This window comes from Oncorhynchus nerka, linkage group LG2 (assembly GCF_034236695.1).
Source record: "Oncorhynchus nerka isolate Pitt River linkage group LG2, Oner_Uvic_2.0, whole genome shotgun sequence".
In the NCBI taxonomy this organism is placed as follows: domain Eukaryota; kingdom Metazoa; phylum Chordata; class Actinopteri; order Salmoniformes; family Salmonidae; genus Oncorhynchus; species Oncorhynchus nerka.
Genome location: NC_088397.1, coordinates 52,354,667 through 52,382,661, shown reverse-complemented (window position 1 = coordinate 52,382,661; position 27,995 = coordinate 52,354,667). Strand labels below are relative to the sequence as shown.

At 45.0% G+C, this 27,995-nt stretch overlaps 1 protein-coding gene across 3 annotated transcripts in view; it reads left to right on the top strand.

Moving 5' to 3' along the window:
* Positions 1-27,995, top strand: part of LOC115137601 (protein NDRG3-like) — a 64,042-nt gene that overhangs the window by 30,688 nt on the left and 5,359 nt on the right. For 2 of the 3 annotated variants that reach the window (XM_029673922.2, XM_029673928.2), the window contains exons 2-7: positions 966-1,037; positions 2,472-2,504; positions 21,595-21,700; positions 22,195-22,378; positions 22,481-22,541; positions 23,317-23,403. In XM_029673922.2, the coding sequence (XP_029529782.1) occupies positions 981-1,037; positions 2,472-2,504; positions 21,595-21,700; positions 22,195-22,378; positions 22,481-22,541; positions 23,317-23,403 (528 nt within the window). In that variant the 5' untranslated portion in view covers positions 966-980. Of the gene's footprint in view, positions 1-965; positions 1,038-2,471; positions 2,505-17,004; positions 17,372-21,594; positions 21,701-22,194; positions 22,379-22,480; positions 22,542-23,316; positions 23,404-27,995 lie in introns of those variants that run through there. The other variant, XM_029673934.2, reaches the window with a different exon arrangement.

Below are 27,995 nucleotides of genomic sequence, written 5' to 3'. Positions count from 1 at the left end.
AGACCAGCCTTCACTGTATTTGTACTGTACATTTTTAGAGCAATTTTTCTGTTAATTGAGCTTTTTTAATATGAGGATACAAAAAATATAGGTGAGAGTTAGTTACAATATGGGCTCAGTTTTATTTTATTCTGTTGTTAGAAGCATTGACCTAAGAGAAGGCCTCTAGATGATATCTCCTGTTATCCGTAACATGATCTTGTCTTTCAGAGAGCCAGGTAACAGAACACCATTAAGGTCCTCACCTTGAGCAGGCGGCGATGGGGTAAAAGGGGCTGGGGATGGTGGGGGTGATTGCGTGCCGCCCGGGCGTCGTCTCTCTCGGTGTAATTGTTTGCCAGGACAAACTGAGGCCTCAAGGGGAAAACAAATGAGGAGGGACTTGTGTGGTATCCCTGCTTGCCTTTCTTCCTGCCTGCCTGGTCCCTGGGTATAAACTATGAAAGGATAGATAGATAGATAGAATCACCTTTTACACAGACAGTCAGAATTCTCTTGAACCCCTCAGCTCCATCATCATCATCATCCTCATCACGTGTGTCACGGCGACACAGCTCAGGTCTGTTCAGGAGAGTCCCAGGGGAGGAATGACAGGGCACGACACACGGCTGCCTACCTCTCTCATCCCACATAAACAGATCAATCAGCCTGATGTGTCGTTACTAACTGCTCCCATGTTAACTAATAGCGAGAAGCTGACATGAATCTGAACATCTTATCGACGCAGCAGGGGTCTCTCAGATCTTCTTTTTGTTTGCATTGACACATACCATCATACAAAGACTATTATTTGCATGTGCTATAATTGTGCAGCTCTAATTTCTGAAGATGTGTTATGTATGCCATGTGTAGCACACAGAGAGGAAGACAAAGAAATACACCTGTCTGTCTCTCTCTCTGTCTCTCTCTCTGTCTCCTCTCTCTCTCTCTCTGTCTGTCTCTCTCTCTCTCTCTCTGTGGCGTAGTGACAAGACAGAAGGATGGATGAGCTACAGGACGTGCAGTTGACTGAGATCAAGCCCCTGCTGACCAATAAGGTGAGAGGATGAGATGACCACTTGCATGGAAGATTTATACATACACAGACAGATGTGCAGAATGTTGCCTATACATGACACACAGAGACTTATTCTGTATTTGTCTCCAGCGTGAACAGTGCCTCGCTCTCCACTCCAGAGCGCTGTTCATCAAAGTGAATTATTTATCATCTCAGCTTCACTGTAGTGAGGGAAGAGTCAATAGAAGAACAAAAAGCAAGAGATGGAGTTAGGAGTTAGAGAGTGAGAGAGAGCTAGCATAAACTGCTCTTTTTTTGTGAGCTTGAAAGATTCAGGTGAGAGGGAAAAAATCTCCAGCAGATCAAAGCTTTCTTCCCACGGTTCCTCTAGGACCTCAGTCTACACTGCAGCATCAGGGAGGGCATGAGCTCCGAGCCTGCCTTGGAGAAGGAAGTCAGCCCATCTGTGTAAATTGACCGCTATTATATTCTGTTCCAGTGCGACCTGGAATTTTAATTTAGGAGCACCAGTACGTACGCCTAGAAAAATGACAGATTCTAGCTTTATTACCCCAAATGTTTTGCATTGTGCTCCTAAATTTCTTTGTGTACATCTACGTTTTTAAAACTCAGGCGCATACGTGCTCCTTGTGAAACAAAGGTCAGCGTAGAGCCCTGTAGACTCTCTGCTTCACAGGAAATAAGTTGATGTATAGGTTGAGGCAGAGGGTGCTGCGCCATGCATCATGGGCTGAACAGGCCATTTATCACCTGACAGTGGTGCTGGTGAAGTGGGCTGGCAGTGGAAAAAGGAGAAGTGCGAGGGTTCACTCCCGTCATTATCTGTCCACGTTAAGCAGACCGCCTGCCTTCCCTCCTTTGGGACAACAACTCCCATTGTTAGGGTAGAGACAAGACCACCTTGTCAATATATACAGTATCTCGGCTGTGGACCGGTTGAAGGAAGTAAGGCAGAATCATGAGCTCATCTGAATGAATGGGTTTATGGCTGACCACTCACTCCATCTAGTGGCCAGGCCACCTCATTAAGAACCAAGCAGACACTCACAGGAGCCTGCCGGATAGACGTGAGGACATACAGATGGTAATGAGATTATAGGTGAGGGAGATAGATGGGATAGCATATTCCGTCTGTCAATCAGCCAGTGCATGTATACTGAAACTCCCATAGTCGTGTTTTCTAAAATACTGTAGGGCTCCCGAGTGGAGCAGCGGTCTAAGGCACTGCATCTCAGTGCTACAGGCGTCACTACAGACCCTGGTTCGATTCCAGGCTGAATCACAATTGGGAGTCCCATAGGGCGGTGCACAATTGGCTCAGCATGGTTAGGGTTTGGCCGGAGTAGGGCGTCATTGTAAATAAGAATTTGTTCTTAACCAACTTACCTAGTTAAATATGTTTTCTAACATCCAACACCTCATTAACATACCTTTCTTTCCTCTTTTCTCTCAGAATTCTCGTAACTTCCAGGACTTTGACTGCCAGGTGAGTGTCTCCAGTTCTATAAGAAACGGATGCTGTTTTGTACTGATCTATTTCAGTGATGTGATTCAGGCCAGGAGAGCTTTGAAAGGGCTCTCCTCTCAATTCCTGTTAATTGAGCCAAACAGAGGGAAAGTGTTCTGCTCAGGTAACAAGTGGTGGTTTGGGGACATGGAGCCTCATTCTGATTCTCCTGCTACTGCATTTAGTTTGCAGTAGCATGGATTTAACTGGAGTTCCTTTCTCACAATGAAGAGTCTGCAGGTGGAATGGTGATGCAGAGTTTGTGGTAGTATACGTTTAAACAGATCTTGGATCAGATTCCCCTACCTCCAATCCTAACAATCACCATGAGAGGGGGGGGGGAAACATCTAACCCTGTATCACTGGCTAAGGGCAGCATCTATCTACTGATGCTAATTTCACAAGCCAAGTGGTGGAAAACATGTTGCTTGTGAGACTGGCTCAGCTTGTTTATTTGTTGATGTGTACGCAGCAAACGACAAACAGCAGCATTAGTAGTGACCTTTGGGTCACCCTCCCACTGGACTTAAGCTCATAGCTATGCCGCCGCTCCCCAGCTCCTGTGCGGTGTGTGAGTCTGCTGATGGGGGAATTGAGGCCGAGCCATGGAGAGCGCGGGACAGCCTGGCGTTCATAGTGGGCCTCCAGCCATGCAAGGCTCAGTGGGGTGTACTACGAATCACGTTTGAGGAATTAGTGAGGTTACTTTGGTCAACTCTTAGTTCATCTCGGGTTAACCGGTACCACAAACGTGGCTCACCTTTTAGCCAGGTACATTTCTATGGCAACGTATCCTTCAGAATGAACCTGCTCTGGAGCAGGCTAACTCCATGTATCTTTAGTCCGGGAGTTGAGGACCAATTAAATCAGATTCCCTCCCTCTCGCAAAGATTGTGCCTCCATCCCCTTGGACAAGCCACGGGCGATATGAACATGCAGTTACAAGCCTAGCTCGAGCAGGCTCAAGTAAGGGGCGGGTATATGATCAATATCTAGCTTTTGTAATGTGGATATTGCCTGAGGTGGAATGTGAAGTTAACTGAAGCTGGCTAGCTTTATAAAAGCCTGAATAGATCTAGCTTGCTTCGTACTATTGACGGCTTGGTTGTTTAGCAACACAACCGATGCATGTGCAACTATGGGGAAAAACAGATGGGGTTGGCTTTGTTGACAACATGTGAACTATATTTTGTCTCCAATGTTTATTGAAAATATAAATCAATTTGCACAGTGAGCACTTGTTGTCTCTCAAATACATTGTTACAGTTGTTGGTTAGCTCGCTATAGCAGATGTTTGTCAAAACACCTCAAAATAAGACATGGTTTCAAGAACAAGATGAAACGAACTGAAACTAGCCACTTACTGTTCCCCCACATGGAAGTTTCTTGTCATTCTTGCTCGCTATTTGGTCATCCAGAATAACAACAACACGCTGACTTCTGCACCATGGAAGCATGCACATCGTTTTCATGACGTTGTCAGCTAACCCATCTATACCATCTATACCATTCTGGTTAAACTGTGATAGACTTAGGGTTCATCATGAGATGGGGTTCATCATGGGGTGGTTGTGGTTACGGGAGCCATTTTGGTTCTGGAGTTGTATCTGTCAGTTGCTCTGGATTGGTTCTCTATTAATGTACAATTGTAACAAGTGACGTTTTATTCCATGATTAAGGTTTTATTTTGATGCTTTGAACTTCCAGATTCTGGTGTGTTAAGTTGTTGTAAGGCCCTGTTCTGTGGACAAACCTTTTATGGAATAATACTGAGTCGTGACTCGTTAAACCACACCAGCCTGAGGCCCTGAGGATCACGACAACAGCCAATGAATGCCTTTCGTTCTCCATTACACAGCGAATCACTGCTTCACTGCCATGTAACACTGAGTGGGAAGAAGAAGAAGAGGAGGAGTGGTTTCTGTCATATTGTGTGATGTCTAAACACATTTCAAACACCCAAATAGAACTGTCAGACAGGATAATTATTAGTGATAGGGGGGATCGATACAGTTACATATCGGGATATTATTTTTTTAACAATGTCTTGTTTTGACCTGCGTTAGTTGGCTGTATTTTCACCAAAACGCCAGTATTTTTCCTTCCCAGCTTGTGCTCCATCTTCTTTTTAAATAGGGAGACAATTTGTTTTCAGCACTTTAATGTCCATGACTGATCAGACATCTGGTCAATGTTTGGAATATTGAATTGCAGTGAAATCATAGTGTCAAATCGCGATACATAAAGAATTCATTTCATTGCAATACATATCTTATCGGCACCTAAGTATCATGATAATATCGTACCGAGGTCCCTGGTCATTTCCAGCCTTAGTTATTATTACATACATACATACATACATACATACATACATACATACATACATACAGTGGGGAGATCAAGTATTTGATACACTGCCGATTTTGCAGGTTTTCCATCTTACAAAGCATGTAGAGGTCTGTAATTTTTTTTATCATAGGTACACTTCAACTGTGAGAGACGGAATCTAAAACAAAAATCCAGAAAATCACATTGTATGATTTTTAAGTAATTCATTTGCATTTTATTGCATGACATAAGTATTTGATCACCTACCAACCAGTAAGAATTCAGGCTCTCCACTCATTACCTGTATTAACTGCACCTGTTTGAACTCGTTACCTGTATGAAAGACACCTGTCCACACACTCAATCAAACAGACTCCAACCTCTCCACAATGGCCAAGACCAGAGAGCTGTGTAAGGACATCAGGGATAAAATTGTAGACCTGCACAAGGCTGGGATGGGCTACAGGACAATAGGCAAGCAGCTTGGTGAGAAGGCAACAACTGTTGGCGCAATTTTCTGAAAATGGAAGAAGTTCAAGATGACGGTCAATCACCCTCAGTCTGGGGCTCCATGCAAGATCTCACCTCGTGGGGCATCAATGATCATGAGGAAGGTGAGGGATCAGCCCAGAACTACACGGCAGGACCTGGTCAATGACCTGAAGAGCGGCCTTACTACTTCCGGCGCCGACTGAGATGGCCGCCTCGCTTCGCGTTCCTAGGAAACTATGCAGTTTTTTGTTTTTTTTACGTGTTATTTCTTACATTAGTACCCCAGGTCATCTTAGGTTTCATTACATACAGTCGAGAAGAACTACTGAATATAAGATCAGCGCCAACTCACCATCAGTACGACCAAGAATATGTTTTCCGCGACGCGGATCCGGTGTTCTGCCTTACAAACAGGACAACGGAATGGATCGCATGCAGCGACCCAAGGAAACGACTCCGAAAAAGAGGGAAACGAGGCGGTGTTCTGGTCAGACTCCGAAAAAGGGCACATCGCGCAGCACTCCCCAGCATTCTTCTTGCCAATGTCCAGTCTCTTGACAACAAGGTTGACGAAATCCGAGCAAGAGTAGCATTCCAGAGGGACATCAGAGACTGCAACGTTCTCTGCTTCACAGAAACATGGCTAACTGGGAAGACGCAATCCGAGGCGGTGCAGCCAACGGGTTTCACCACGCATCGCGCCGACAGAAACAAACATCTTTCTGGTAAGAAGAGTGGCGGGGGCGTATGCCTCATGACTAACGAGACATGGTGTGATGAAGGAAACATACAGGAACTCAAATCCTTCTGTTCACCTGATTTAGAATTCCTCACAATCAAATGTAGACCGCATTATCTTCCAAGAGAATTCTCCTCGATTATAATCACAGCCGTATATATCCCCCAAGCAGACACATCGATGGCTCTGAACGAACTTTATTTAACTCTTTGCAAACTGGAAACCATTTATCCGGAGGCTGCATTCATTGTAGCTGGGGATTTTAACAAAGCTAATCTGAAAACAAGACTCCCTAAATTTTACCAGCATATCGATTGCGCAACCAGGGGTGGTAAAACCTTGGATCATTGTTACTCTAACTTCCGCGACGCATATAAGGCCCTGCCCCGCCCCCCTTTCGGAAAAGCTGACCACGACTCCATTTTGCTGATCCCTGCCTGCAGGCAGAAACTTAAACAAGAGGCTCCCACGCTGAGGTCTGTCCAACGCTGGTCAGACCAAGCTGACTCCACACTCCAAGACTGCTTCCATCACGTGGACTGGGACATGTTTCGTATTGCGTCAGATGGAAATATTGACGAATACGCTGATTCGGTGTGCGAGTTCATTAGAACGTGCGTCGAAGATGTCGTTCCCATAGCAACGATAAAACATTCCCAAACCAGAAACCGTGGATTGATGGCAGCATTCGCGTGAAACTGAAAGCTCGAACCACTGCTTTTAATCAGGGCAAGGTGTCTGGTAATATGTCCGAATATAAACAATGCAGCTATTCCCTCCGCAAGGCTATTAAACAAGCTAAGCGTCAGTACAGAGACAAAGTGGAATCTCAATTCAATGGCTCAGACACAAGAGGCATGTGGCAGGGTCTACAGTCAATCACGGACTACAAGAAGAAACCCAGCCCAGTCACGGACCAGGATGTCTTGCTCCCAGGCAGACTAAATCACTTTTTGCCCGCTTTGAGGACAATACAGTGCCACTGACACTGCCTGCAACGAAAACATGCAGTCTCTCCTTCACTGCAGCCGAGGTGAGTAAGACATTTAAACGTGTTAACCCTCGCAAGGCTGCAGGCCCAGACGGCATCCCCAGCCGCGCCCTCAGAGCATGCGCAGACCAGCTGGCCGGTGTGTTTACGGACATATTCAATCAATCCCTATACCAGTCTGCTGTTCCCACATGCTTCAAGAGGGCCACCATTGTTCCTGTTCCCAAGAAAGCTAAGGTAACTGAGCTAAACGACTACCGCCCGTAGCACTCACTTCCGTCATCATGAAGTGCTTTGAGAGACTAGTCAAGGACCATATCACCTCCACCCTACCTGACACCCTAGACCCACTCCAATTTGCTTACCGCCCAAATAGGTCCACAGACGATGCAATCTCAACCACACTGCACACTGCCCTAACCCACCTGGACAAGAGGAATACCTATGTGAGAATGCTGTTCATCGACTACAGCTCGGCATTCAATACCATAGTACCCTCCAAGCTCGTCATCAAGCTCGAGACCCTGGGTCTCGACCCCGCCCTGTGCAACTGGGTACTGGACTTCCTGACGGGCCGCCCACAGGTGGTGAGGGTAGGCAACAACATCTCCTCCCCGCTGATCCTCAACACGGGGCCCCACAAGGGTGCGTTCTGAGCCCTCTCCTGTACTCCCTGTTCACCCACGACTGCGTGGCCATGCACGCCTCCAACTCAATCATCAAGTTTGCGGACGACACAACAGTGGTAGGCTTGATTACCAACAACGACGAGACGGCCTACAGGGAGGAGGTGAGGGCCCTCGGAGTGTGGTGTCAGGAAAATAACCTCACACTCAACGTCAACAAAACTAAGGAGATGATTGTGGACTTCAGGAAACAGCAGAGGGAACACCCCTATCCACATCGATGGATCAGTAGTGGAGAGGGTAGCAAGTTTTAAGTTCCTCGGCATACACATCACAGACAAACTGAATTGGTCCACTCACACTGACAGCGTTGTGAAGAAGGCGCAGCAGCGCCTCTTCAACCTCAGGAGGCTGAAGAAATTCGGCTTGTCACCAAAAGCACTCACAAACTTCTACAGATGCACAATCGAGAGCATCCTGGCGGGCTGTATCACCGCCTGGTACGGCAACTGCTCCGCCCTCAACCGTAAGGCTCTCCAGAGGGTAGTGAGGTCTGCACAACGCATCACCGGGGGCAAACTACCTGCCCTCCAGGACACCTACACCACCCGATGTTACAGGAAGGCCATAAAGATCATCAAGGACATCAACCACCCAAACCACTGCCTGTTCACCCCGCTATCATCCAGAAGGCGAGGTCAGTACAGGTGCATCAAAGCTGGGACCGAGAGACTGAAAAACAGCTTCTATCTCAAGGCCATCAGACTGTTAAACAGCAATCACTAACATTGAGTGGCTGCTGCCAACACACTGTCATTGACACTGACCCAACTCCAGCCACTTTAATAATGGGAATTGATGGGAAATGATGTAAATATATCACTAGCCACTTTAAACAATGCTACCTTATATAATGTTACTTACCCTACACTATTCATCTCATATGCATATGTATATACTGTACTCTAGATCATCGACTGCATTCTTATGTCACTAGCCACTTTAACTATGCCACTTTGTTTACTTTGTCTACATACTCATCTCATATGTATATACTGTACTCGATACCATCTACTGTATGCTGCTCTGTACCATCACTCATTCATATATCCTTATGTACATATTCCTTATCCCCTTACACTGTGTATAAGACAGTAGTTTTGGAATTGTTAGTTAGATTACTTGTTGGTTATCACTGCATTGTCGGAACTAGAAGCACAAGCATTTCGCTACACTCGCATTAACATCTGCTAACCATGTGTATGTGACAAATAAAATTTGATTTGATTTGAAGAGAGCTGGGACCACAGTCTCAAAGAAAACCATTAGTAACACACTACGCCGTCATGGATTAAAATCCTGCAGCGCACGCAAGGTCCCCCTGCTCAAGCCAGCGCATGTCCAGGCCCGTCTGAAGTTTGCCAATGACCATCTGGATGATCCAGAGGAGGAATGGGAGAAGGTCATGTGGTCTGATGAGACAAAAATAGAGCTTTTTGGTCAAAACCACTCGCCGTGTTTGGAGGAAGAAGAAGGATGAGTACAACCCCAAGAGCACCATCCCAACCGTGAAGCATGGAGGTGGAAACATAATTCTTTGGGGATTCTTTTCTGCAAAGGGGACAGGACGACTGCACCGTATTGAGGGGAGGATGGATGGGGCTATGTATCGCGAGATCTTGGCCAACAACCTCCTTCCCTCAGTAAGAGCGTTGAAGATGGGTCGTGGCGGGGTCTTCCAGCATGACAACAACCCAAAACACACAGCCAGGAAAACAAAGGAGTGGCTCCGTAAGAAGCATCTCAAGGTCCTGGAGTGGCCTAGCCAGTCTCCAGACCTGAACCCAATAGAAAATCTTTGGAGGGAGCTGAAAGTTCATATTGCCCAGCGACAGCCCCGAAACCTGAAGGATCTGGAGAAGGTCTGTATGGAGGAGTGGGCCAAAATCCCTGCTGCAGTGTGCGCAAACCTGGTCAAGAACTACAGGAAACGTATGATCTCTGTAATTGCAAACAAAGGTTTCTGTACCAAATATTAAGTTCTGCTTTTCTGATGTATCAAATACTTGTCATGCAATAAAATGCAAATTAATAACTTAAAAATCATACAATGTGATTTTCTGGATTTTTTATTTAGATTCCGTCTCTCACAGTTGAAGTGTACCTATGATAAAAATTACAGACCTCTACATACTTTGTAAGTAGGAAAACCTGCAAAATCGTCAGTGTATCAAATACTTGTTCTCCCCACTGCACGTACATACATACATACATACATACATACATACATACATACATACATACAGATGATGGTTGGCTTTTCAACTGTTTGGATGCTGCCTCTCAGGCTGTAAAGGGTTAACTAGCACTGTCTCTCTCAGCCTCCTGCAGTCTTGCCTGTTCCCTGCATCACCTCCTGGTGCATTCGGAAAGTATTCAGACCCCTTGACTTTTTCCACGTTTTGTTACGTTACAGCCTTATTCTAAAACATGTTTTTTATGTATCATCAATCTACACACAATACCCCATATGTTTCTACAACTTGATTGTAGTCCACCTGTGGTAAATTCAACTGATGATTGGACATGATTTGAAAAGGTACACACCTGTCTATATAAGGTTCCACAGTTGACAGCACGTGTCAGAGTAAAAAACAAGCCATGAGGTCAAAAGGAATTGTCCGTAGAGCTCCGAGACGACAGGGTTGTGTCGACGCACAGAAATGGGGAAGTGTACCAAAAAATATCTGCAGCATTGAAGGTCCCAAGAACACAGTGGCCTCCATCATTCTTAAATGGGAGAAGTTTGGAACCACCAAGAATCTTCCTAGAACTGGCCGCAAGACCAAACTGAGCAATTGGGCTAGAAGGGTCTTGGACAGGGAGGTGACCAAGAACCCAATGATCACTCTGACAGAGCTCCAGAGTTCCTCTGTGGAGATGGGAGGACCTTCCAGAAGGACAAACATCTCTGCAGCAATCCACCAATCAGGCTTTTATGATAGAGTGGCCAGATGGAAGCCATTTCTCAGTAAAAGGCACATGACACCCCACTTGACGTTTGCCAAAAGGCACCTAAAGGACTCTCAGACCATGAGAAACAAGATTCTCTGGTCTGATGAAACCAAGATGGAACTCTTTGGCCTGAATGCCAGGCATCATTTTTGGAGGAAACCTTGCACCATCCCTACGGTGAAGCATGGTGGTGGCAGCATCATGCTGTGGGGATGTTTTTCAGTGGCAGGGACTGGGTGGCTAGTCAGGATCAAGGAAAAGTTTAACAGAGAAAAGTACAGAGGTCTTTGATGAAATCCTGCTCCAGAGCACCTTACTGGGGTGAAGGTTCACCTTCCAACAGGACAATAACCCTAAGCAAACAGCCAAGACAATGCAGGAGTGGCTCAACTAGGGCCCGGACTTGAACCCGATTGAGCATCTCTGAAGATACCACAAATATCTGTGCAGCGATGCTCCCCATCCAACCTGACAGAGCTTGAGAGGATCTGCAGAGAAGAATGGGAGAAACTCCCCAAATACAGGTGTGCCAAGATTGTAGCGTCATACCCAAGAAGACTCGAGGCTGTAATCGCTGCCAAAGGTGCTTCAACAAAGTACTGATTAAAGGGTCTGAATACTTATGTAAATGTGATATCCCCCCCCCCAATTTAATCAATTTTAGTATAAGGCTGTAACGTAACAAAATGTGAAAGTCAAGGGGTCTGAATACTTTCCAAATGCACCGTATCTACTGCAGGTAGGAGAGTAAGCATGCTCAGTGGAGCAGGGCTGGTGCATGCTCAGTGGAGCAGGGCTGGTGCATGCTCAGTGGAGCAGGGCTGGTGCATGCTCAGTGGAGCAGGGCTGGTGCATGCTCAGTGGAGCAGGGCTGGTGCATGCTCAGTGGAGCAGGGCTGGTGCATGCTCTCCTTCTCCAGGTGGTCCTGTCTCTCCTTCTCCAGGTGGTCCTGTCTGTGCACCCATCCACCCTTCATGCATATACATAGGCCTTGTCACTCACACACACACACACACACATTCAGACATACAGTATTGTCTTCACTTTTGCCACATCCAACAGACAACCCGCAGTGCTTACATCTAGCCAGCGTCATTTTTTACAGAAGCTCCCATTAGTCGGTCCACTGCAGCACTGCTGTGACTTCATCAACCTGTGTGTGTGTGTGTGTGTGTGTGTGTGTGTGTGTGTGTGTGTGTGTGTGTGTGTGATGGAGGAGACTGGGCCGAAGGGATGCTGCCCATGTCTTACATCACAGGGAGGCATCCACTAGCTGTGTCACCTTCCCTCCCTTCACACATGTACATTTACACTGTTGCGGGAATTCGGAAACAAAATGATGGAGCTAGAAATGGCTATGCTTTCAAAATGGAAACGTGTGAAGTGATGCTAAATGAGTGCAGTCCCAGGAGACCTGCTCTGGCAGCTGCAGTAATACGAAGGCGCGAGTAATGGGATGCTTAGCTCTGTTACAACATCACAATTTAGTTCTCCTTGCAAAGATAATGGTGTAGGCCTAATTAATTTCAAATGTATTGTTCTCCTATGTACAGTAAATATACTGCGCAAAAATAGAAACGCAACATGTGACAACTTCTTCATTTTTTTTTACTGCGTTACAGTTCATAGAAGGAAATCAGTCAATTGAAAAAAATGCATTAGGCCATAATCTATGGATTTCACATGACTGAAAATACTGATACACATCTGCTGGTCACATATAACCTTTTTTTAAGGTAGGATCTTAGATCAGACAACCAGTCAGTATCTGGTGTGACCACCATTTGCCTCATGCAGCGTGACACATCTCCTCTGCATAGAGTTGATCCAGCTGTTGATTGTGACCTTTGGAATGTTGTCCCACTCTTCTTCAATGGCTGTGCGAAGTTGCTGGATATAGGCGGGAACTGGAACACGCTTTCGTACATGTGTTCCAGCTGTCGTACACTTCAATGGGTGACATGTCTGGTGGGTATGCAGGCCATGGTAGAACTGGGACATTTCCAACTTCCAGGAATTGTGTACAGAAAGCGTTGTGACATGGGGCTGTGCATTATCATGTTGAAACATGAGGTGATGGCGGCAGATGAATGGCACGACAATGGGCTTCAGGATTGTGTCACGGTATCTCTGTGCATTCAAATTGCCGTCGATAAAATGCAATTGTGTTTGTTGTCCGTAGCTTATGCCATAACCCCACTGCCACAACGTTGACATCAGCAAACCACTTGCTCGGACAACACCATACACATGGCCTGTGGTTGTCAGGCCGGTTGGACGCACTACCAAATTCTCTAAAATGACATTGGAAAGGGGGGATACCAAGTCAGTTGTACAACTGAATTCCTTCAATTGAAATGTGTCTTCTGCATTTAACCCAACCCCTCTGAATCAGAGAGGTGCCGGGACCTGCCTTAATCAACATCCACGGCACCTGGAGAACAGTGCCTTGCTCAGGGGCAGAACGACAGATTTTTACCTTGTCAGCTCGGGGATTTGATCCAGCAACCTTTCGGTTACTGGCCCAACGCTCTAACCACCTGCCACCCCCCACAAGCAGATTTTAGAGTGGCCTTTTATTCTCCCCAACACAAGGTGCACCTGTGTAATGATCATACTGTTTAATCAGCTTCTTGATATGCCAAACGTGTCAGGTGGTTGGATTATCTTGGTAAAGGAGGAATGCTCACTAACAGGGATGTAAACAAATGTGTGCATAAAACATTTGGGGAAATAAGCTTTTTGTGCATATGGAACATTTCTGGATATTTTATTTCAGCTCATGAAACATGGGACAAACACTTTACGTTGCATTTATTTTTCTTCAGTGTAGACTAGAATGAATGTAAAGAACCTGACAATAACTTCAGCTTGACCTTGGCCTCCTCCAGTAAATGCACTGTCCTCTCTCTTCCCCTTCAGTGGGTGAAATGTCTTGGTATAGCATCAAACTGGGATTGCAAGTCATTGCTGTGGCCCCCTGTGTTTTGCTGATCTCATTTAGCCCAGGAGATGGCGCTGTAAGCCTGTCTGATGGTACGGAGCAGATCTTTAGCGTGATGTGCCAGTACACAGTGTTGGGTAGGTTTACTTTCTAAATTGTAATCAGTTACTAGTTACCTCCCCAAAATTGTAATCAGTTATTTTGGGATTACCCAAACTCAGTAACATAATCCGATTACATGCAGTTACTTTTAGATGACTTTCCCCTTAAGAAGCATTAGAAGAAGACAAAAATATATATTATACCAATTGAACAACATCTATTGCAGGATAAATCAATGTTAAGGTTTACATAGCTGGCCATATATGGATGTTAAATTTGACTTTATGGGTTGGTTATGTAGACCTTTTTCTAACCTATCACATTCTACTACATATAATAATACGATTCAATTAGACTGGTTTTTATTGTCAAGATATATCAGAATTCCAGTCATTCCAATAAATGTTATACCCCTTGATCTTCAAGAATAGGACTTGGAAATATGGGAGTATAGATTAACCAACATTTTTTCCTGAGCATAACACCAAATTTAAGGGTTTATTAGCCAGCCCTACTCTGTTGTTTATGATTTTGTTGTCATGGAGGACTGATTGGGCTCATTGATTGGAGTATAAAATAAATGCTGCGCTCATGGAATGGCATGCTTTGAGCACTACTGAAAAGGGCTATTTACATGTGAAAAATGAATGCCATATGCTGCATTTGCTATAGGCCTATTTTTTAAATATTTTTGTTGATGACACTGTGATATATTGATAATATGCAGCTGTTTAAAGGGCAAATCCACAGATGAAACAAAAACAAAACGGTTGCCACGCCTCTGTTTTGGTAAAAAGCTGAGGGATGGGCCTGGAAAAATGTAACCACTCTCAGATTAATAGACAGAGCTATGGATGGAAGGACTGACCATCCATGATATCAACATGATTATTTTAACCATGTTATGAGGCTAAACAGCGTTTGTTTACATTTACAATGTTTACAAACATAGGAGAAAAATCAAGTTTATATTTTAGGATCTCATGGAGTGTGACAGTTGAACTAAGCTCATGAGGCATAAATTACATTCTTCAAGAATCAATGGATATACATTTATAAATCCCAAAATGGATTGTAGCAACTACAGATTGCCCCTTTAAGTCAATCAAAAGTGTGCGAGTCTGAGCATGTGTCCATTAGGCCTATGGATTATTGATTTTTTTTACCCAGATTAATTAGATTGAGCAATAAAAGCCCCACTTTTCTCTCTTTATCCATATCACCGTGGACCACACCACTGCTGTCATCCTGACCTCCAAGCGTTTATTCAAGTTGGATCATCTTTGGATCCCGACAGCAGTCGCCCCATTGGAAGACATAGCTTGGACAGTAGCCTACAAAAGCCTATTCCTGCTCTTTTCCCTCGATCCATCAAACACATTTGGTGTGCCAGCATAGTGGTCACTGACTTGTGGTCAGACTCGCTCAGGTGGAACAAACTTTAAACTTGCGCCTTTTTTTCAATGCTGATTTGAATGTCTTTGAGAAAACAGAGAAGTGTCCAAGATTTTGTTTTCGTAAACAACCCTTCTGAATTTAAAAGTAATCCTCAATAATCATCTAGTTTTTCAAAGGTATCTGTAATCTGATTACAATATTCTAGCTGGTAATGGATTACAGTTACCGTTTTTATTTATGATTAGTTACTCCCCAACCCTGCATGTACAATACAGAAGGCTTGCCTATGTTATATATATTTTTAAAGGCTTATATTAAAATGGAATTCAGATGTTGGTAAATGTAGTTGTGGTGAAAACAGTGCCAACGAAATAAATCAGTGTCCTCTGTGACTATCCCTGTCCTCTACTTTCTCCTCTGAGCGTCCGACCATCTGTCTGTCTCCTGGGAGGGGGTGGTTGGTGCTGAGACGACAGTGTCTGTATGACTCACAGGGAGGGAGAGGTGGCAGTATGACTGTCACTCTCACTGTGGTGCCTGAGAGACTTCAAAACAGTCGCGCCGAGTCTCCGTGATTGCATTCTAAAACACTGTGGAATTGGACAAAAGCAGACACCGTAGTAAGAAATGTATGCCTGAATAAAAATGGTGGTGTTTATCAGTAAAAAAGACGTGTGCATCGCTGCTGTGTGCCTGTGTGCATGAGAGAGCAGATATTGATATCCTAGAGGGGTAATGTATTCCAGAGATGCACGCATGATGATGCATGCATCATCATCATCATCACCATTAGACCGGTCAACGTGTGTTTGTACAGTATATATGTATGTATGTATGTATGTATGTATGTGGCACCCCCCTGTGGGGCAGTAGTGGGAATCATTCATGTAGAGACGCGAGGTAGTGCGTTCCACCCAGCTCGCCTGGCGCTCCCTGTAGGTAGGTGGAGTTCACACTGTAGGACCAATAGAACACACAAGTGAGTGTGCTGCTCCGCCCACTCGACACATTCTATGTACGTTCCATTGGTCCCCTGGTGGAAACTCCGCCCACCGGGCCAGCTGCTTCCTGCAGGTAATAGAGAAGAGAACATGACAAATCAACAGGTTATCAAGCTCAATAAGTAAATACATACAGTTCACACACACAGTAGTGATATAGAGCAGCGTGGATTGTTATTACAGTGTAACAGCCATTTTGTTAATCTCTCTTAGACACAAGGTGCTCATTTGCAGCCCATCACAGTGAATGTGCATTGGATTACCTTGGGGTCACAGCAGGTCGAATGATTGCAGGGTCGTTAGTGAATAAAATCAATATACTGAATGTCTTAGTTACTGGAAAATCTGCTGTTACAAAACCATATTGGTACATTGGAAGACTGAGCTCATATTGATATTCAATGCAGACCTTCTTCCCTCACTGTCTAGTCTGACACTCTGCGACAAGAAGAATGGATTTCGTCATCATGTATTAACCTGGTTGCTCATTGATGACAGGTGTAGTGTTTAATCCAATTCCAGCCCATAAACTGACATCTCAAGGTGATGCTCTGATAATTCAGCAGGATCAGACAGTGACTTTAGAGCGCAGCTGCTGAGCTGATGCAGAATACACTGGAAGGAAGGGGTCAGTAGTCAATGTCAGCATCCCTTCCCTTTTTCAGCACCCCTCTATCTCTCTCTGTGACGTCAGAGTGCTGCATGTCTCCACCCCAGCACCCTCTCCACTCCCCATCCATCCCCCGCCCCCTTTCCTCTGTTCTCTAGCCCAACCCCTTTCTACCCACCTGACCTGCTGAAATCCAATTAGAATTACCGGGACAAAGCCTTGGCCGCACAGACGCGCTGTGCTTACCAAGCACAAACTGCAATCTCACTCTCTCCTTCTCCCACTCTCTTTTCCTCTCTCTTCCCTCCTCTCTGTCCCTCTGCATCTTTTCCATCCCTCTCTTTCAAAATATTCACTCTTTCTCTCACTCCTTTTTGTCTTTGTCTGTCTTTCGCTCTCTCCCTTCCCTCTTGCTGGTTCAACTTGTGCAGCGAGTCTCTATCTCCTCTCTTTCTCTCTCTCTCTCTTGCTCTCTCTCTCTCCACCCTGCGCTGCCTCCCTCTCTCCCTCCCTCCTAGCAGCACACAGTCCTCTCCTGCGTGGGAAACATGTCAGCCATTCTGGACCTGGACCAGATCGCATGCTCTGGGAATGCAGTGGTGAGTGCGTCTAACTGACACACCTCGCTGGGTTTAGATTCAGGGTGCTGAGCCCCTGGCTCTCTGGGAGGGGCTGGACCGGGCAGGACTCCCTGGCTGGTTGGCAGCACACCTGCCTGTCTGCTTAACTGCCTCCCCAGACAGACGGCTAAGCAGCTGAGACACTGTTTCAGTGTGCAGAGAGGCATTTGCGTGGGTGGACGTTTGTCTGCAGGAGAACACTAGATTTGTCTTGTTTGCGTGCACTTACTGTTGAGACTGTGTGTGTATTTGTTTGCGGGGAAGTGCGTGTTTGTGTGTGTGTGTGTTGTCAACATAGACTTATGAATGTGTTCTTGTGTGTTGGTACATTTTAATGTGATGGCATGAAATATGCATGTGTATAAGTGTTCAGGAGTCTCAGCATACAGCATGGTAGGCGGGAGGATAGGCGGGAGGGTATGCGTATGTACCTGTCTGTGTGTGCACGTCTCTGGATGTACTGCATTTCTGTGTCTGTGTTTGCCAGATCGTGAAGAGAAAATAGCTGTTTTCTCTGTACATATCAGTGGTGACCGAGACCAGCTAGACAGGCCTTGTGATCCATGTGTGTGAACTGCAACAGTCTGACAGGGACCAGGAACTGATCTTTCACCCACATAACAACGACATATTTGTTGAAGTCTGAAAGATATCACACGAGGACTTTTTAACGGCAAAAAAAAAAATTCAGCCCCAAGACATATAGACAGGTGTGTGTGTGTATCCTCTCCTCCCTCACCCTCTCTATCGTCTCCTCCTCCTCCCTCACCCTCTCTATCGTCTCCTCCTCCTCCCTCACCCTCTCTATCCTCTCCTCCTCCTCCCTCACCCTCTCTATCCTCTCCTCCCTCACCCTCTCTATCCTCTCCTCCTTCCTCACCCTCTCTATCCTCTCCTTGTTCTCTCTTTTCCTTCTCTGTGTGACTTTGTTTCCATCTTTGGCAGATTCCTCTGGGTGTCTCTGCAGGGCACCTCTATGTCCTTAGCCCTCCATTTGTTATAGATCATTATCAGCCGTCTTTGACGATACACAAATCCAAACCCCACATTAACATTCTCCTCCACATTCTATGAATTTTGTCTAAACCCCCATTAAAGAAGCATAGTTTCACTTTGGTAAAGGATAAAAGGGGTGCAGCCATTGCAGTGCTCACTCCTCTTCCCCCTCCCTCTTCAGGCCAGCAGCCCCGCCCCAGTTCTGTTTGCGTCTGAGGCTCAACTGCGGTGTGTGTGCGTGTGCGCGTGTGTGTAAAGAGAGAAAGATGAAGGAAAACAGACCGCATGCATGGCTTACTCCTACATCAATACAACCCAAAGACAAGGCTCTAAGCTAGATGACTGGATCTGGGGCCTTGTTCAGATCATGGTGTTTATGATAAACCATTTTCTTCCTCTATGCCAAGAAAGCCACTCCCTTGTGTTTGTTTTTCATCATTGGGTCTCCTCTCACCCTTTTATCGATCTTTAATCGCTCTTTCATGCTCAACTTATCTTCTCTCTTCTGTTCTATCATTCTGCCTCTTCTTCTTCTCACTCCATCAGCAGCCTCAGATTGTGTGTGTGTGTGTATTTGTGCTCCATTTATTTGAACAATCGCTTTTATCCCACTCACGGTGTCCTTGTTGCTGTCCTTCTCTCAACCTGAAACACTCTCCTTTTGCAGCAACACAGAAGGGAGTGTTTCATTGTTAATAACAACAGGTCGTGCAGCAACACAGAAGGGAGTGTTTCATTGTTAATAACAACGGGTCGTGCAGCAACACAGAAGGGAGTGTTTCATTGTTAATAACAACGGGTCGTGCAGCAACACAGAAGGGAGTGTTTCATTGTTAATAACAACGGGTCGTGCAGCAACACAGAAGGGAGTGTTTCATTGTTAATAACAACGGGTCGTGCAGCAACACAGAAGGGAGTGTTTCATTGTTAATAACAACGGGTCGTGCAGCAACACAGAAGGGAGTGTTTCATTGTTAATACGGGTCGTGCAGCAAACAGAAGGGAGTGGTTAATCGTGCAGCAACACAGAAGGGAGTGTTTCATTGTTAATAACAACGGGTCGTGCAGCAACACAGAAGGGAGTGTTTCATTGTTAATAACAACGGGTCGTGCAGCAACACAGAAGGGAGTGTTTCATTGTTAATAACAACGGGTCGTGCAGCAACACAGAAGGGAGTGTTTCATTGTTAATAACAACGGGTCGTGCAGCAACACAGAAGGGAGTGTTTCATTGTTAATAACAACGGGTCGTGCAGCAACACAGAAGGGAGTGTTTCATTGTTAATAACAACGGGTCGTGCAGCAACACAGAAGGGAGTGTTTCATTGTTAATAACAACGGGGTGCAGCAACACAGAAGGGAGTGCAGCAACACAGAAGGGAGTGTTTCATTGTTAATAACAACGGGTCGTGCAGCAACACAGAAGGGAGTGTTTCATTGTTAATAACAACGGGTCGTGCAGCAACACAGAAGGGAGTGTTTCATTGTTAATAACAACGGGTCGTGCAGCAACACAGAAGGGAGTGTTTCATTGTTAATAACAACAGGTCGTGCAGCAACACAGAAGGGAGTGTTTCATTGTTAATAACAACAGATCGTGCTGCCTTCATCCTTTGACCATCGTGTCATTTCTGTGAGCTTTAAATACGTTCTTTGAATGCAGAGCGGTTTAAAGGGTCCTCTTCTTTTTCATAATACTTTGATATGGACAGTATATAATACTAAAGACAGTAACCTGAGGAAAAGCCTTTTCCACTGATCTCTGTTGCATGTGTCGCCATGTTTCTGTTCTGTGTTTGTCTTTGTCTCCACTCTGGGCGCCTGGCTGTTGATTAATGCATGTACCTGCCTCCGTGCATTTACATGAAGTCTTAATCTGACTATAGTGAATTTTAAAGCATTGAAAATGGCTGGCATGTTTGGTTGAGATCTTAGACAGGGATACCGCTGCCCTGTCCTTGACCGGTAGGTTGAACCTTCACTTCCTCCAGAGGAACTTTGAATTCCACCATTCTCATTTCTTAAATGTTCAAATGGTTCCTGCTGCAGTGTTCCCAGCCCTGCCTCTGAGCAGAGGAGGCTCCTTTCGCTCTCTCTTAATTATTGCATGACCAGTGCGCCTTGAGACTAGGCAAGCTCTGTGACCACCACGACCTCATGCTCCTATACACACTCGCTCACACTCATACACTAACATGCTCAGATACCCAGTCCCAAGTCATGCCGTCCTTGTATGGTGTGTGACGTCAGCAGATACTGCTGTCACGAATTTAGAGAGGTACAGGATCGGTCTTTAGAAAGTGTGGAGGCACACCAGGGAATAACGCTGTTATTTCCTTGGTGTATTGCATCACTTCCTGTTTCAAGTCATGATATGTGATGAAGCTCAGAAAGATGGCAGTTTATTACTGTCATATTTTTGGGCCTAATTTGCCCTGGTCAACCAGATTATTATCTGACTCGGTTACACTGAAAACCTTAATGCACAGACTTGGAATCCTAAAAAAAATCATTCAGCATTTTATAGATGTCTCTGTGTAATTTTAGGGTTCAGTCTCTTGTTAAGAAAGGAAGCTATTTAGTGCAGAGAGAGGCATGGAGAAAAATGAAGGCAGTTTGAGTCTGAATTTGAATAAAGAGGGCTAGTCCTCCCTTCAGTGGCAGCTTTCAATGGAGGCGATGACTCTGGATTTTTGCACAGTAATACTTTGGGGTGGAGTGCATTTTTAAAATCTCCAAGAGAACCATCTGATCCTCTGCCCAGTGCGCACACTCTGCTCCTCCTTGTCCCATTGGAGGGCTCTGGAAAGGAGACAGGAAGCTGTATAGTCTGTATGCATTCAATCATAAGGACTCACTCAGTATTGGATTGTCAATTTGTTTGTCTTTTTATGTCATTCTCATATCTGAGGAATGATGTAGTAAGCTGTAATTAGGATATGAATCCATAAATGTCCACATCCAACCCACTCCAGATCCCCCTACACAGACCCTGGGGCACTTGGTGTAGATTGAAAAAGATTAGATAAGAAAAAAACAATACGGTGAAAATGTCCTCGACCTCAAGGGCCTAGGAGTCCGTTTGGAATTGGGCATATGTCGGTCTGGCCCCTCCCTATGTCGGTGGCTCCCTCACTACCTCCGTAGTGTTCAGATCTGTCTACCAACGCCTTGACCTGTCTGTTTTCCTCTCTGATTGGCTGCAGGAGCATGATATTGAGACTCAGCATGGCGTGCTCCATGTGACCATGAGGGGCGTTCCCAAGGGCAACCGGCCAGTAATCCTCACCTACCATGACATCGGCCTCAATCGTGAGTGTGCAGATTAACCGTAATACTATTATCTAAGACAGTGTGTTTATAAACATGTAACATATCTTCTATAAGTATTACTTGTAAGTTTATGCCATGGATTTGTGTTTCATGTATGATAGGTTTGTGCCATTCTTGTGTATCTTATTTCTAGGTTTACTTAAGCAATAAGGCACGTGGGGGCGTGGTATATGGCCAATATACCACGGCTAAGAGCTGTTCTTAGGCATGACGCATCAGGGAATGCCTGAACACAGCCCTTAGCTGTGGTATATTGGCAAATATCACAAACCCCAGAGGTGCCTTATTGCTATTATAAACTGGTTACCAACGTAATTAAAGATGTAAATGTTTTGTCGTACCCATGGTATATGGTCTGATGTACCACGGCTATCAGCCAATCAGCATTCAGGGCTCGAACCACCCAGTTTCTAATTCTTCATATCTAATGAATGGGTTTGCATTACTATCCTTTTGGTCCCCTCTCTGTGCAGATAAGTCATGCTTCAACACGCTGTTTAACTTTGAGGACATGCAAGAGATCACGCAGCACTTTGCTGTGGTCCACGTGGACGCCCCCGGACAGCAGGAGGCGGCAGCACCCTTCCCCACCGGGTACCAGTACCCGACCATGGACGAACTGTCTGAGATGTTGCCCTCGGTTATGACTCAGCTCAAGTGAGTGACATGGACATTGATCACTTGGCTTGTTCAGGTTGTGATGGATAAACCAGTGGAAGTTGGTGTTGCTGAGTGTGATGTATTTCCTGATGTCCACAGGGTGAACAGTGTGATTGGGATTGGCGTGGGAGCAGGAGCCTACATCCTATCCCGGTTTGCAGTAAGTCTACCTAACACTTGACAACAGCTCTCTCATCCAATGTCTATTCTCTTTTTCCCAAAATCATCTGTCTCTCTCAGTTCATCTCTGTGTGGACTATTACAGCTTCCTCTACAGTCTGAACACCCAACTCACACAGCAGCGTTTCACCAGTCCTCTTGTCTATTATAAACCGTGCCATTCTGAGGGGGGGTGAATCACCTTGCTATTCACTCGCCATCTCTCTTGTGTTCTTTTTCTTTCTGCGCTCAATGCCAAGGCTTATTTTAGCTCTGCTGCATTCTCTGATTGAGTGAGTGAGTGAGTGAGTGAGTGAGTGAGTGAGTGAGTGAGTGAGTGAGTGAGTGAGTGAGTGAGTGAGTGAGTGAGTGAGTGAGTAATATATATATATATTGTCTGGAGGATTTAGGAATCACAGTGTTTGATGTTTCTCTGGGGGTCTGCTCAACATTTATTTTCAAATTCCACCAATTAGGGGTTGGAGTGAAATGGAAACAAGGTAGCTAGATTGGTAACAACTGTTGTTGCATTTGATGTTAACATGTAGTTTTGGGTAACTAGCATCTCAGCCGCCTCTGTTGATACATCTGGCCTTTCTTGAAAATGACATGTTTGTAGCATTCTGAATGCATTTCAACGCCAATCACCACATCTCCCTGAGATGTTCATCATCATCTTCATTCCTTTCTTACTATACTAAGTATGAAGAATGGAATGATGCTATGCTGCTTCACCTCGTGTTGGGGGGCTGATATGTTGTTCCTCTCGCCTGCAGCTGAACAACCCTACTCTGGTAGAGGGCCTGGTTCTGATCAACGTGGATCCGTGTGCCGAGGGATGGATCGACTGGGCTGCCTCCAAGGTCAGTAGTCCTCAAACCAATCACCCGTATTTACAGACCAAGACATAGATCATTTGATCTCCTAGAAGTGACCATATTACCGTCACACCGGCAGTCATGAGTCATGACGACAGTAAAATTCCATGTGACCGTTTAAAAAAAATATATATACATTCATTTAACCTTTATTTAACTAGGCAAGTCAGTTAAGAATAAATTATTATTTTACAATGACTGCCTACCCCGGCCAAACCCTCCCCTAACCCGGACGACGCTGGGCCAATTGTGCGCCACCCGATGGGACTCCCGAGCTGGGACTCCAGAGCCAGTTGTGATACAGCCCGGGATCGAACCAGGGTCTTTAGTGACGCTTCTAGCACTGAGATGCAGTGCCTTAGACCGCAGTGCCACTCGAGAGCCCCCCAGTTCTCTCGAGATAATCTCCTTTTATGCACTCTTGACATGTTTTGGTAGTACCCAACTCGCTAACGACCATCAGGTTGAAAATCACATCAGCCACTTATCATCAAAACAGTATCATGCTTTTAAAACTTAACTTACTGATCAATTTGAAGAAAGAAGTTCAACGGCAGGTTGAAACTAAGTGGAAAACATGGTTGTTGTGGATGTTGTTTCAAAGCCTTATGCAACTAAATTGACAGTGCTTTCTAAGGCGATTCCTTCAAATAGTAAAGCTTATGCATACTCATAGGCTAATGAGCCCAAGCCTGAAAAAATAAATAAACGTAATAAAAATGATGATTGTGCCATTATACAATACATAGCGTATCACATATTACCCAAGGTTGAAAAACATAAATGCTCTAGCCTCTACTCCAAAATTAAACAAATTTGAGTAATCGCCTTTGAGTGTAGACTGTATTATTATTCATACTGGATGGACTGGTTACCTTATGCTATGCTCCAAAATGTCTATACACTCGTCTGGGAGAGAACGTATAGCCCTAGTCGATCCTGTTGGTTCGTTGATTTGTTAGTCTACAATTATAGTGAATTTGTATTTGATTTTGAATAGCCTAGTAATAGGGATTTTTTTTTAAAATAATTAATTGGGTGAAATATGTTTCGTTGCGAAAACATGTTATTGTTGATTTTCCATAAAAGATTTCACTTGGTTTCCGAAATTAGGTAGGTGCAGGAACAGGGTTGGAGAGCCCATGGCATTCAGAGTTTAGGCGGAATATCACCTGTCGCGCAGTGAGAGCATTCTTCTCAAACAGTAGTTGATGCGTCGAGTGAAATAAGTGTATTTGTTTCTCAGCTGCTCATATTAAGCACAGCTCCGCTATAAAATAGAAGTAGCCTATCCGGAATCATTGAAAACAGACCTCCGGGAAAGCGCACGGCCTTCATTCGCTATTCGAGTGCATACAGATTTTTTGATGGGTGAAAATATGATCACTTGATGGGAGAACAGCTGTGCAGCCTGAGGCAAGGAACAGAGAGCAAGCTTTCTCAAATCATCAATGGCCTATAGTCGCATCATACACCCCATACATGATTTGATTTCTAATACATTCTAAGGTTTGTATCATTCACAACTAAAGTTGCCACATAGCTCTAAATCTAGCATATAGGGCCTGTTTCAAATGATCACTTTTGCGCTCAACAAAGCAACTTCGGTCTAGAATGGGAAAAATATCCTTTCTATTAAGTTAAATTATATACTTCTTACTATAAAATCATACAAATATATGATTTGGCATCAACTCAAATCAAATACACATATTTAGCAGGGTGGAGCAAAATGCTTGTATTCCTAGCTCTAACAGTGCAGTAGTATCTAAAAATGCACAACAATACACACAAATCTAAAGTAAAAGAATGAAATTAAGAAATGTTTAAATATTAGGAGGAGCAATGTCGGAGTGGCATTGACTAAAATACAGTAGAATAGAATACAGTATATACATATGAAATTAGTAAAACAGTATGTAAAAATTATTAAAGTGACTAGTGTTCCATTATTAAAGTAACCAGTGATTCCATGTCTACGTATATGGAGCAGCAGCCTCTAAGGTGCAGAGTTCAGTAACCGGGTGGTAGCCAGCTAGTGATGGCTATTTAACAGTCTGATGGCCTTGAGATAGAAGCTGTTTTCCAGTCTCTCTCTCCCAGCTTTGATGCACCTGTACTGACTTTGCCTTCTGGATGGTAGTGGGGTGAACAGGCAGTGGCTCGGGTGGTTGTTGTCCTTGATGATCTTTTTGGCCTTCCTGTGACATCGGGTGCTGAAGGTATCCTGGAGGGCAGATAGTTTGCCCCCGGTGGTGCGTTGTGCAGACTGCACCACCCTCTGGAGAGCCCTGTGGTTGCGGGGCACAGCCTGACAGGATGCTCTCAATTGTGCATCTGTAAAAGTCTGTGAGGGTCTTAGGGGGCAAGCCAAATTTCTTCATCCTACTGAGGTTGAAGAGGCGCTGTTGCGCCTTCTTCACCACACTGTTTGTCTGGGTGGACCATTTCAGATTGTCAGTCATTTGTATTTATTTTTTATTTTTTACCTTTATTTAACCAGGCAAGTCTTAAGAACAAATTCTTATTTTCAATGACTGCTTAGGAACAGTGGGTTAACTGCCTTGCAACCTTCCGGTTACTAGTCCAATGCTCTAACCACTAGGCTACCCTGCCGCCCCAGAAAATGTGTATGCCGAGGAACTTGAAGCTTTTCACCTTCTCCACTGCTGTCCCATCGATGTGGATAGGAGCGTGCTTCATTTTGTTGACATTGATGGAGAGGTTATTTTCCTGGGACCACGTCGCCAGGGCCCTCACCTCATCACTGTAGGCTGCCTCGTCATTGTTGGTAATCAGGCCTACTACTGTTGTGTCAACTGCAAACTTTTGATTGAGTTGGAGGCCTGCGTTGCCTCGCACTCATGGGTGAACCTGGAGTACAGGAGGGGGTTGAGCACGCACCCTTGTGGGGCCCCAGTGTTGAGGATCAGCGAAGTGGAGATGTTTTTTCCTACCTTCATCATCTGGGGGCGGCCCGTCAGAAAGTCCAGGACCCAATTGCACAGGGCGGGGTTGAGACCCAGGGCCTCAAGCTTAATGATGAGCTTGGAGGGTACTATGGTGTTGAAGGCTGAGCTGTATTCAATGAACAGCATTCTTACATTGGTATTCCTCTTGTACAGATGGAATAGGCCAATGTGCAGTGCGATGGCGATTGCATTGTCTCTGGGTCTATTGGGGCAGTATGCAATTTGAAGTGGCTCTAGGGTGTCAGGTAAGGTAGAGCTGATATGATCCTTAACTAGCCTCTGAAAGCACTTCATGATGACAAGTGAGTGCTACCTTTGCTTTCTTGGGTACAGTAACAAAGTTAAATCAAATCAAACTTTAGTTGTCACCTGCGCCAAATACAACAGGTATACCTTACCTGTCACGCCTTGGTCATAGTGTTTTGTGTTTTAGTTATATAGTTGGTCAGGCCAGGGTGTGACATGGGTTTATGTGTTGTATTTCGTATTGGGGTTTTGTATTATTGGGATTGCGGTTGAGTAGGGGTGTTGTTAGGCTGGGCTGCCTGAGGCGGTTCTCAATTAAGAGTGCTTCTCGTTGTCTCGGATTGGGAACCGTATTTAGGTAGCCTGAGTTCGCGTTGTATTTCGTGGGTGATTGTCCCTGTCTCTGTGGAGTGTTCACCAGATAGGCTGTAATTAGAATTCACGTTCCGTTTGTTGTTTTGTATTCATTCAGTTATTTCATGTATCGCTATATTCTTTCATTAAAGTCATGAGTAACCTACACGCTGCATTTCGGTCCGACTCTCTTTCTACAAACGAAGAACGACGTTACATTACCGTGAAATGCTTACTTACAAGCCCTTAACCAACAGTGCAGTTCAAGAAAGAGTTAAGAAAATATTTACCAAATAAACTAAAGTTAAAAATTATTAAAAGTAACGCAATAACAATAACGAGGCTATATACAGGGGGTACCGGTACCGAGTCAATGTGCGGGAGTACAGGTTAGTCGAGGTAATTTGTACATGTAGGTAGGGGTGAAGTGAGTATGCATAGATAACAAACAGCGAGTAGCAGCAGTGTAAAAAACAAATGGGGGTTAATTTTATTAATTGTTCAGCAGTCATATGGCTTGGGGGTAGAAGCTGTTAAGGAGCCTTTTGGTCCCACACTTGCCGTCATCTTTAACAATTTTTTGACACCGCCTAGTATATAGGTCCCGGATGTCAGGAAGCTTGGCCCCAGTGATGTACTTGGCTGTACGCACTACCCTCTGTAGTGCCTTACGGTCAGATGCTGAGCAGTTGCCATACCAGGCAGTGATGCAACCGGCCAGGATGCTCTCAATGGTGCAGCTGTAGAACATTTTGAGGATCAGGGGACACATGCCAAATCTTTTCAGTCTCCTGAGGGGGGAAAGGTGTTATTGTGCCCTCTTCACAACTGTCTTGGTATGTTTGGACCATGATAGTTTGTTGGTGATGTGGACACAAAGGAACTTGAAACTCGACCCGCTCCACTACAGCCCCGTCGATGTTAATGCCTATTCGGTCCGCCTTTTCCTGTAGTCCACAATCAGCTCCTTTGTTTTACTCACATTGAGTGAGAAGTTGTTGTCCT